At 44.6% G+C, this 10,858-nt stretch overlaps 1 protein-coding gene across 1 annotated transcript in view; it reads right to left on the bottom strand.

Annotated features, from left to right (window-relative positions):
* LOC124039375 (RNA binding protein fox-1 homolog 3-like) overlaps positions 1 to 9,215 on the bottom strand; it is a 128,896-nt gene extending 119,681 nt beyond the window's left edge. Inside the window, exon 1 of the mRNA XM_046355338.1 lies at positions 8,993 to 9,215. Within this exon, the coding sequence (XP_046211294.1) occupies positions 8,993 to 9,187 (195 nt within the window). The 5' untranslated portion in view covers positions 9,188 to 9,215. The remainder of the gene's footprint in view (positions 1 to 8,992) is intronic.
* Positions 9,216 to 10,858: the final 1,643 nt, after the last annotated feature.

Below are 10,858 nucleotides of genomic sequence, written 5' to 3' on the forward strand. Positions count from 1 at the left end.
GAGTTAATAAAGGGAAAGGGAAGTGACATCAGTTTTAAGAGAGCCGTAGTGTATGAGTTAATAAAGGGAAAGGGAAGTGACATCAGTTTTAAGAGAGCCGTAGTGTATGAGTTAATAAAGGGAAAGGGAAGTGACATCAGTTTTAAGAGAGCCGTAGTGTATGAGTTAATAAAGGGAAAGGAAGTGACATCAGTTTTAAGAGAGCCGTAGTGTATGAGTTAATAAAGGGAAAGGGAAGTGACATCAGTTTTAAGAGAGCCGTAGTGTATGAGTTAATAAAGGGAAAGGGAAGTGACATCAGTTTTAAGAGAGCCGTAGTGTATGAGTTAATAAAGGGAAAGGGAAGTGACATCAGTTTTAAGAGAGCCGTAGTGTATGAGTTAATAAAGGGAAAGGGAAGTGACATCAGTTTTAAGAGAGCCGTAGTGTATGAGTTAATAAAGGGAAAGGAAGTGACATCAGTTTTAAGTGTGTATGAGTTAATAAAGGGAAAGGGAAGTGACATCAGTTTTAATAGAGCCGTAGTGTATGAGTTAATAAAGGGAAAGGGAAGTGACATCAGTTTTCTACAAGAAACGGGGGTCATAAAAGAGTGAGGTCTGAAAACACCACTATGTGTTTAATAAATGTATATGCCCCTGTAGTGGCAGTGGAGAGGGTATATTTTTTAGAGACATTATCAAATACCATTGAGAAATGTAATACTGAGGATTATTTATTTCTTGCTGGGGGATTTTAACTGCACAGTCAGTGATTTAGATAGAAATCATAAATAACCTCATAAAGCCTCAAAGCCATTTTTTAAAAACGCCTTATTGTAACACCTGAACTATGTGATATTTGGCGGAGTCAAAATGGAGGCACGAGACAGTACACATGGGCCAATGTGAAAGAGAACACCATCTAACCATCTCTTATTGTTTTGAGCATCAATCTCAGGTCTGTAAGTCAAGTGTGATAACCCCGGTGGGATTTTCAGATCATAGTTTAATAACGCTGTAAACCCTAAAAGTGCATACTGACATTTTAATACAACTTTACTGAGTATCACTTCAGGAAATGTTGTAGTTTGTTCTGGGAGATGTGGAGAGGTTTCTGGGAGATGTGGAGAGGTGCAGAGTTTATGGGAGAGGTGGAGAGGTGGAGAGGTTTATGGGAGATGTGGAGAGTTTTTCTGGGAGAGGTGGGGAGGTGGAGAGGTTTCTGGGAGAGATGGAGAGGTTTCTGGGAGGGGTGGAGAGGTTTCTGGGAGAGATGGAGAGGTTTCTGGGAGATGTGGAGATGTGGAGAGGTTTCTGGGAGAGGTGGAGAGGTTTCTGGGAGAGATGGAGAGGTTTCTGGGAGAGGTGGAGAGGTTTCTGGGAGAGGTGGAGAGTATTCTGCAAGAGGTGGAGAGGTTTCTGGGAGAGGTGTAGAGGTTTATGGGAGAGGTGGAGAGGTTTCTGGGAGAGGTGGAGAGGTTTCTGGGAGAGGTGGAGAGGTGGAGGGGTTTCTGGGAGAGGTGGAGAGTATTCTGCAAGAGGTGGAGAGGTTTCTGGGAGAGGTGTAGAGGTTTATGGGAGAGGTGGAGAGGTTTCTGGTAGAGGTGGAGAGGTTTATGGGAGAGGTGGAGAGTTTTCTGGGAGAGGTGGAGAGGTTTCTGGGAGAGGTGGAGAGGTTTCTGGGAGAGATGGAGAGGTTTCTGGGAGATGTGGAGAGGTTTCTGGGAGAGGTGGAGAGTATTCTGCAAGAGGTGGAGAGGTTTCTGGGAGAGGTGGAGATGTTTCTGGGAGAGGTGGAGAGGTTTCTGGTAAAGGTGGAGTGGTTTATGGGAGAGCTGGAAAGGTTTCTGGGAGAGGTGGAGAGGTTTCTGCGAGAGGTGGAGGGGTTTATGGGACATGTGGAAAGGTGGAGAGGTTTCTGGGAGAGGTGGAGAGGTTTCTGGGCGAGGTGGAGAGGTTTATGGGAGATGTGGAGAGGTGGATAGCTTTCTGGGAGAGATGGAGAGGTGGAAAGATTTCTGGGAGAGGTGGAGAGGTTTCTGGGCGAGGTGGAGAGGTTTATGGGAGAGGTGGAGAGGTGGAGAGATTTATGGGAGAGGTGGAGAGGTTTATGGGAGAGTTGGAGAGATGGAGAGGTGGAGAGGTTTATGGGAGAGGTGGAGAGATTTCTGGGAGAGGTGGAGAGGTGGAGAGGTTTATGGGAGAGGTGGAGAGGTTTATGGGAGAGGTGGCGAGGTTTATGGGAGAGGTGGAGAGGTTTCTGGGAGAGGTGACGATCTCCTCCCATGTCCATGAGTCCGGAGATCACTGCTGCCCTATACCACGTGGAAATTGTTCATATTTAATGTTCATTAACCTCTTCAACCTATGGGGGCGCTATTTCATTATTGGATAAAAAAAACGTGCCCATTATAAGCGCAATAGTTTATCACAAAAAGATGCTCGACTATGCATATAATTGACAGCTTTGGAAAGAAAACACTGACGTTTCCAAAACTGCAAAGACATTATCTGTGAGTGCCCCAGAACTGATGCTACAGGCGAAACCAAGATTAAACTTCAAACAGGAAATGAGCAGGATTTTTGATGCTCTGTTTTTCATTGTCTCCTTATATGGCTGTGAAAGCGCCAGGAATGAGCCTGCCCTTTATCGTTTCTCCAAGTTGTCTGCAGCATTGTGACATATTTGTAGGCATATCATTGGAAGATTGGCCATAAGAGACTACATTTACCAGGTGTCCGCCCGGTGTCCTTTGTTGAAATTGCTGCGTAATCCCCAAGCTGCTCGCATTCATCCATGTGATTCAGAGAGAGAGGAGACTTCCAGGAATGATATATCATGAAGAGATATGTGAAAAACACCTTGAGGATTGATTCTAAACAACGTTTACCATGTTTCAGTCGATATTATGGAGTTAATGTGGTAAAAAGTTTGGCGTTTTGATGAATGAATTTTCGTTTTTTTTTTGGTAGCCAAACATGACGCAGAAAATGGATCGATTTCTCCTGCACAAATAATCTTTCAGGAAAAACTGAACATTTGCTATCTAACTGAGAGTCTCCTCATTGAAAACATCCGAAGTTCTTCAAAGGTAAATTATTTTATTTGAATGGTTTTCTGTTTTTTGTGAAAATGTTGCCTGCTGAATGCTAACGCTAAATGCTATGCTAACTATCAATGCTGTTACACAAATGCTTGTTTTGCTATGGTTGAGAAGCATATTTTTGAAAATCTGAGATGACAGTGTTGTTAACAAAAGGCTAAGCTTGAGAGCTAGCATATTTATTTCATTTCATTTTCGATTTTCATGAATTGTTAACGTTGCATTATGGTAATGGATTTGAGGCTGTAGTCACGATCCCGGATCCGGGATGGCTCGACGCAAGAAGTTAAAAAAAACTCAAACATAATGACAAACGGGGAAAACGAAAGCACACCGTTCTGTCAGGGAAACAACCAAAACAGGAAACAATCACCCACAACTAAAATGGGGAAAACCGGCTACCTAAGTATGATTCTCAATCCGAGACAACGAACGACACCTGCCTCTGATTTAGAACCATACTAGGCCAAACACATAGAAAAAAGAACATAGACTACCCACCCCAACTCACACCCTGACCAACCTAAAACAAAGACATAACAAAGGAACTAAGGTCAGAACGTGACATTTTGAGGCTTTGGGTTTCATGTAAATTAGGACAGGCATCCCGGGTGGCGCAGTAGTTAAGGACACTGTGACACCAGAGACTCTGGGTTCGTGCCCAGGCTCTGTCGCAACCGGGAGGTCCGTGGGGCGACGCACAATTGGCCCAGTGTCGTCCGGGTTAGGGAGGGCTTGGCCGGTAGGGATATCCTTGACTCATCGCGCACCAGCAACTCCTGTGGCGGGCCGGGCTCAGTGCACGCTAACCAAGGTTGCCAGGTTCACATTGTTTCCTCCGACACATTGGTACGGCTGGCTTCCGGGTTGGATGCGCGCTGTGTTAAGAAGCAGTGCGGCTTAGTTGGGTTGTGTATCGGAGGACGCATGACTTTCAACCTTCGTCTCTCCCGAACCCGTACGGGAGTTGTAGCGATGAGACAAGATAGTAGTTACTAAACAATTGCATACCACGAAATTGGGGAGAAAAAGGGGTAAAATAAAAAATAAAAATAAAATAATAACAATAATGATATCACAGATGTCTTAAAAAATAATAATAATAAAAATGTAGGCAGGGGCGTTCGTTGTCCGGAAAGTTGTATGCCATTGCAATAGAGCCACTACCAATTATCATTAGAAGTCGCATTGAGGGGGTGTACCTTTCAGAGGATATTCCTCCTATTCATCTCTCAGCCTTTGCTGATGTAGTTTTTTTGGTGAAAAATGAAGCGGAGGTGGATAGTTTGAGTCTCATGGTTGATCGGATTAACAATGTGGTCGCCTCTGCACTGTGACATCAGTTGTCCTGTTCAGAACAACCGTCTGGCCTTCTGGCCAAGATACAGGCAATTATTCTCTATTTTTTTGGGGGGGGTAAATATCATTGAGTTCCACAAAGTGTTTTGTATTTGTCAAAAGAGGAGGTGGGACAAGGTCTTGTACATTTTGCTAGTAGGGCTGCTGCTTTCCGTTTTCAGTTTATTCAAAGGTTGCTTCATGGACCGAAAAATTAGGTGTGGAGAGGGGTTGGCAGGTCATGTAATACAGCAAGTAGGGGGATTCGATTTAAAGAAGGCTTTATTTTTGGTTGATAGTAGCCAGATTTCTAGGGGTGGAGTACCTCCGTTTGACAGAGGCCTTCTTAGGGTTTGGAGTATAATGAAGGTGTCCAGACACACTAAGGCTGAGTCAGTGCATTGGCTGCTGGAGGGAACTCTGGTGTATGGGGCAAGACTGGATTGTACAACTGAAGCTGTTCCACATTTCTCCAAAATGCTGATGAGGGGCAAAGTCAGCACCCTAAAGGAAGTCAATGGACATGGCTGGGCCCATATTAATGGATGGAGGACGGGTGGCTGAACATTTGGGGGTGAGGTCTGAAAGGATCGTCGGACAACTGCTGGGAAATTGTAGGATGGCTCTGTCAACACAAGAGTGGATTATGCTCAAGAGTTACAAGAAAAGGCACCAGATGAAGACGCCTAACTTCCCAGACTAAGGATTAAACCCAATATCCCAGAGTCAGACAGACTAAGGATTAAACCCAATATCCCAGAGTCAGACAGACTAAGGATTAAACCCGATATCCCAGAGTCAGACAGACTAAGGATTATACCTGATATCCCAGAGTCAGACAGAAGGCTTCATTAGTGGATTTGAGAGGGTTAGGAGAAGTTTGGATGAGGTGAATGGGAAGGAGTTATATAGGGGGTGTGTCAAGGTTTTAAATAAAGATAAATTGAAAAATAGAAAAGACACTCCTTGAAGGGTAAAACTGGGCCTTGATGACAAGGTAAAGCCAGCATGGAGAACACTGTACAGGGGACTGGTGGTATGTAATGGAGGGTGTTGATGACAAGGTAAAGCCAGCATGGAGAACACTGTACAGGGGACTGGTGGTATGTAATGGAGGGTGTTGATGACAAGGTAAAGCCAGCATGGAGAACACTGTACAGGGGACTGGTAATATGTAATGGAGGGTGTTGATGACAAGGTAAAGCCAGCATGGAGAACACTGTACAGGGGACTGGTGGTATGTAATGGAGGGTTTTTACATGGCATCATTGAAGTTAATGCTGTTGTATCTGTTATTATTTCAGATGTCGGAGATGGATGTCCTTTATGTCGTATCAGATAAACAATGTTCCACTGTTTATGGAGTGTGACAGGATAAAACCTCTGAAATATTACAGTCTGTGTGTACAGCTGTAGGGGGAGATTTTCAATAACACTGTTTTTATATGCTGTTTTCAATACAGTATGCAAAGGAAAAGAAAATGTCAACTTTACATTTGATTTTGGGACAAGCTAAGATGTCAAGTTTTTCTGAGTTGGAAAAATAATATAGACAAGGGATATGGATGTAAGATGTGTTTAAAGGATTTGTTTAAAGCAAGATTAAAAGTGGATTTTGAGTTGTGAAAGATCTCCCATTGATTGAGGAGAAGTGGATTTATGAAGGAGCAATGTGTTTTGTGGAGGAGGGGAAACTATTTTTTGTTGATGAAATAAATCGCATGTAATTATTATTATTTTCTTCATTTATTTTAATTTTATGTTTATTTAAGAATGACACATCTGTTGTGTAATTTCTGAAAAGCCAGTGCGCCAAAATAAGTGGTAAAACTGATATAAAATTAAGGTTTTATAAAATGTCAAGCTCTCTCTCTTTTTCTCTCACTCTCTTTCTCTCAACTCAATTTCAATAAAGGATTTTCCCTCCCTCCCTCCCTCGACTCACACTCTACTCTATTCCACTCCTGTTCAAACTCTCTAAAGTGACTGTCAATTTAAAGCTGACAAATGCTCACTGCTGAACTCTACAGCTTCTATACTGTGGACTCTTCCAAAGTCCTCAAACAATCTGAAGACTCCTAAACTTAAACAGTAAGGGAGAAAGGAACTGAATATATAACGTGTGAGAGAGAGAAAGGAACTGAATATATAACGTGTGAGAGAGAGAAAGGAACTGAATATATAACGTGTGAGAGAGAGAGAGAGAGAGAGAGAGAGAGAGAGAGAGAGAGAGAGAGAGGAACTGAATATATAACGTGTGTGAGAGAGAGAGAGAGAGAGAGAGAGGAACTGAATATATAACGTGTGAGAGAGAGAGAGAGAGAGAGAGAGAGAGAGGAACTGAATATATAACGTGTGAGAGAGAGAGAGAGAGAGAGAGAGGAACTGAATATATAACGTGTGAGAGAGAGAGAGAGAGAGAGGAACTGAATATATAACGTGTGTGTGTGAGAGAGAGAGAGAGAGAGAGAGAGAGAGAGAGAGAGAGAGAGAGAGAGAGAAAGATAGAGGAACTGAATATATAACGTGTGTGTGTGTGAGAGAGAGAGAGAGAGAGAGAGAGAGAGAGAGAGAACTGAATATATAATGTGTGTGTGTGTGAGAGAGAGAGAGACTACCTCATTTGTGACTTATAGCCTGTCATAAGGCTGTGATGATAGATATGATTCTACTGAGTTAATAGTGTGTGTGTACTAAGATTCCAGTCCAACCACATATAGTACAGTAAATATAGTCCAACTACATAACAGCTTGCTTTATAACTAGCTACATGACTCTCAGGCAGAACTATATTGTTCTCTATCTTACTCCTCTTTGCCCCTCACTCTTCTTTCTGTCAGCTCTTCTTCCACTCCCTTTCTCCATCCCCCTCTCCTCTGATTTGAAGTGGAGTTTCAGATTTGGGGCAGAGCGAATCTTTCATGTCTGTCTGTATGAACTCTGGTCTGGGAGAGAGAGAGGCTTCAGAAGACTGACTGGCCTTGGTCCTGATTCGCTCCCCCCCCTCTCTCCCCCTTCTCTCTGTCTCTCTCTCTCTCTCCCCCCTTCTCTATCTCGGTCTCTCCCTTCTCTCCCTCTCTCTTCTCCCCCCTTCTCTATCTCTCTCTCTTCCCCCCTCTCTCTCTCTCCCTCTCTCTCTTTCCCCCCTCTCTCTCTCTCTCTCTCTCTCTCTCTCTCTCTCTCTCTCTCTCTCTCTCTCTCTCTCTCTCTCTCTCTCTCTCTCTCTCTCTCTCTCTCTCTCCCTCTCTCTCTTCCCCTCCCTCTCTCTCCCTCTCTCTCTCTTCCCCCTCTCTCTCTCCCTCTCTCTCTCTTCCCCCTCTCTCTCTCACACACTGTCTATGTCTCTCTCTCTCTCTGTGTCTCCCCCCTCTCTCTCTCTATCCCCCGGTCTCTCTTCCCCCCTTCTCCCCCTCTCTCTGTGTCTCTCTCTCTCCTCTCCTCCCTCTCTAGCTCCCCCCCTCTCTCTCTTGTCTATGTTGATCTCCCTCTTCTATTGGCCTCTCTCTGGCTCCCCCTCCCTCTCTCTCTCCCTCTCTCTATTGGCCTCTCTCATGATTCCATCTCTCTCTTCTCCCCTCTCTCTCTCTCTCTCTCCCTCTTCTATTGGCCTCTCTCTGGCTCTCTCTCTCTCTCCCCCTCTCTCTCTCACACTGTCTATGTTGATCTCCCCCTCTTCTATTGGCCTCTCTCTCTCTTCCCCCTCTCCCTCTTCTATTGGCCTCTGGCTCTCTCTCTCTCTCTCTCTCTCTCTCCCTCTCTCTCTCTTCCCCCTCTCTCTCTCTCCTCTCTCTCTCTCCTCTCTCTCTCTCTCTCTCTCTCTCTCTCTCTCTCTCTCTCCCTCTCTCTCCCCTCCTCTCTCTCTCTTCCCCCTCTCTCCCCCTCTCTCTCTCTTCCCCCTCTCTCTCACACTGTCTATGTTGATCTCCCTCTTCTATTGGCTCTCTCTCTCTCTGATCCTCTCTCTCTCTCTCTCTCTCTCTCTCTCTCTCTCTCTCTCTCTCTCTCTCTCTCTCTCTCTCTCTCTCTCTCTCTCTCTCTCTCTCTCTCTCTCTCTCTCTCTCTCTCTCTCTCTCTCTCTCTCTCTCTCTCTCTCTCTCTCTCTCTCTCTCTCTCTCTCTCTTCCCCCCTCTCTCTCTCACACTGTCTATGTTGATCTCCCTCTTCTCTCTCATGGCCTCTCTCTCATGATTCCATCTCTCCCCCCTCTCCCTCTCTCTCTCCCCCTCTCCCCCTTCCCCCCTCTCTCTCCCCCCTCTCTCTCTCTTCTCCCCCCTCTCCCTCTCCCCTCTCTCTATTACACCAGGTCTGTCTAGACAGTGGTGTGGAAAACAAGAACTAAATTACATTTAACGGCAAATTGAAAAGATGGCAGAGGAGGAGTGAGCCTTATCAGGGAAGGAGGCTCATCCCCCTCTTTCTCCCCTCCTTACAAAACTCACAGACCTACGATATTACCTTTTTTACGGTGAAGGTGGTGGTTGTGCGTATGTGTACGCCCTGTGTGTGTGTGTGTGCTTGTACACGTGAGTGTTTTTCTGTGCGTGTGTGATTTTATCACTCTTCACTCACCGATAGTGTGGCTGTGTTGTTCTCGTTGCCGGGCTGTTCGCTGTGTGTCTGTGTGGGTGTGTACAGCGTTAGAGCGTGCTCTGCCACCGTGCTCTGACCCGTGTAGTCTGCTGGCGGGTGGGGGTGGGGAGGGGCGTACTCCGTTGGAATGCTGTTCTGGGCGGGGTACTGGGCTGGGGGGTAGGGCTGGGCCATCGCTTCCGGGGGGGGCTGGCCCCTCTTGGTTACCCTGAAGAGAGAGAGAGAGACCTAAACATCAGCACCACAGGTAACTTCCACAATGCTGTGAACGATCTGAGAAACAAGGCAAGAAGGGTCTTCTGTGCCATCAAAAGGAACATAAAATTCAACATACCAATTAGGATCTGGCTAAAAATAATTGAATCAGTTATAGAACCCATTGCCCTTTATGGTTGTGAGGTCTGGGGTCCGCTCACCAACCAAGACTTCACAAAATGGGACAAACACCAAATTGAGACTCTGCATGCAGAATTCTGCAAAACATATGTACAATGTAGAACACCAAATAATGCATGCAGAGCAGAATTAGGCCGATACCCACTAACTATCGAAATCCAGAAAAAGAGCCATTAAATTCTACAACCACCGAAAAGGAAGCAATTCCCAAACCTTCCATAACTAACAAAGCCATCACCTACAGAGAGATGAACCTGGAGAAGAGTCCCCTAAGCAAGCTGGTCCTGGGGCTCTGTTCACAAACACAAACAGACCCCACAGAGCCCCAGGACAGCAACACAATTACACCCAAGCAAATAATGAGAAAACAAAAAGCGTAATACTTGACACATTGGAAAGAATTAACAAGAAAACAGATCAAACTAGAATGCTTGTCACGGTTTTCTTGCGGTGAAGGAGAGTCGGACCAAAAGGCAGCGTGGTTATTTAGATCTTTAATGAAGATGAAACACGATCAATACAAAAACGTAACATGAAAACCGAAACAGCCTGGTACACAAGTAACACAGAGACAGGAACAATCACCCACAAACACACAGTGAAACCCAGGCTACCTAAATATGGTTCCAGAGACAATGACTAACACCTGCCTCTGATTGAGAACCATATCAGGCCAGACATAGAAATAGACAAACAAGACATCCAACATAGAATGCCCACTCAGATCACACCCTGACCAACCAAAACATAGAAACGTACAAATCAAACTATGGTCAGGGTATGACAATGCTATTTGGTCCTAAACAGAGTGTACACAGTGGCAGAATACCAGACCACTGTGACTGACCCAAATTTAAGGAAAGCTTTGACTATGTACAGACTCAGTGAGCATAGCCTTGCTATTGATAAATACCGCCGTAGGCAGACATAGCTCTCAAGAGAAGACGGACTATGTGCTCACTGCCCACAAAATGAGGTGGAAACTGAGCTGCACTTCCTAACCTCCTGCCCAATGTATGACCATATTAGGGATGCGTATTTCCCTCAGATTACACAGATCCACAAAGAATTCTAAAAACAAATCCAACGATAATAAACTCCCACATCTACTGGGTGAAATTCCACAGTGTTCCATCACAGCAGTAATGATTTGTGACCTTTTGAACTTTATGGCAAAGTGTTAACAAACACCACTGAAAATACAACCCGTATTTATGCTTATTTATTTTCCCTTTTGAACAGTAACCATTTATACATTGTTACAACAGTGTATATACACATAATATGACATTTGTAATGCCTTTATTATTTTGAACCTTATGTATGTTAAATGTTTACTCTTCATTTTTAATGGTTATTTCACTTTTGTATATTATCTACTGTTAACACATGTTTCCCATGCCAATAAAGCCCCTTGAATTGAATTGAATTGAAGAGAGAGAGAAAAAA

The sequence above is a fragment of the Oncorhynchus gorbuscha genome, linkage group LG07, assembly GCF_021184085.1.
Source record: "Oncorhynchus gorbuscha isolate QuinsamMale2020 ecotype Even-year linkage group LG07, OgorEven_v1.0, whole genome shotgun sequence".
NCBI classification, from domain to species: domain Eukaryota; kingdom Metazoa; phylum Chordata; class Actinopteri; order Salmoniformes; family Salmonidae; genus Oncorhynchus; species Oncorhynchus gorbuscha.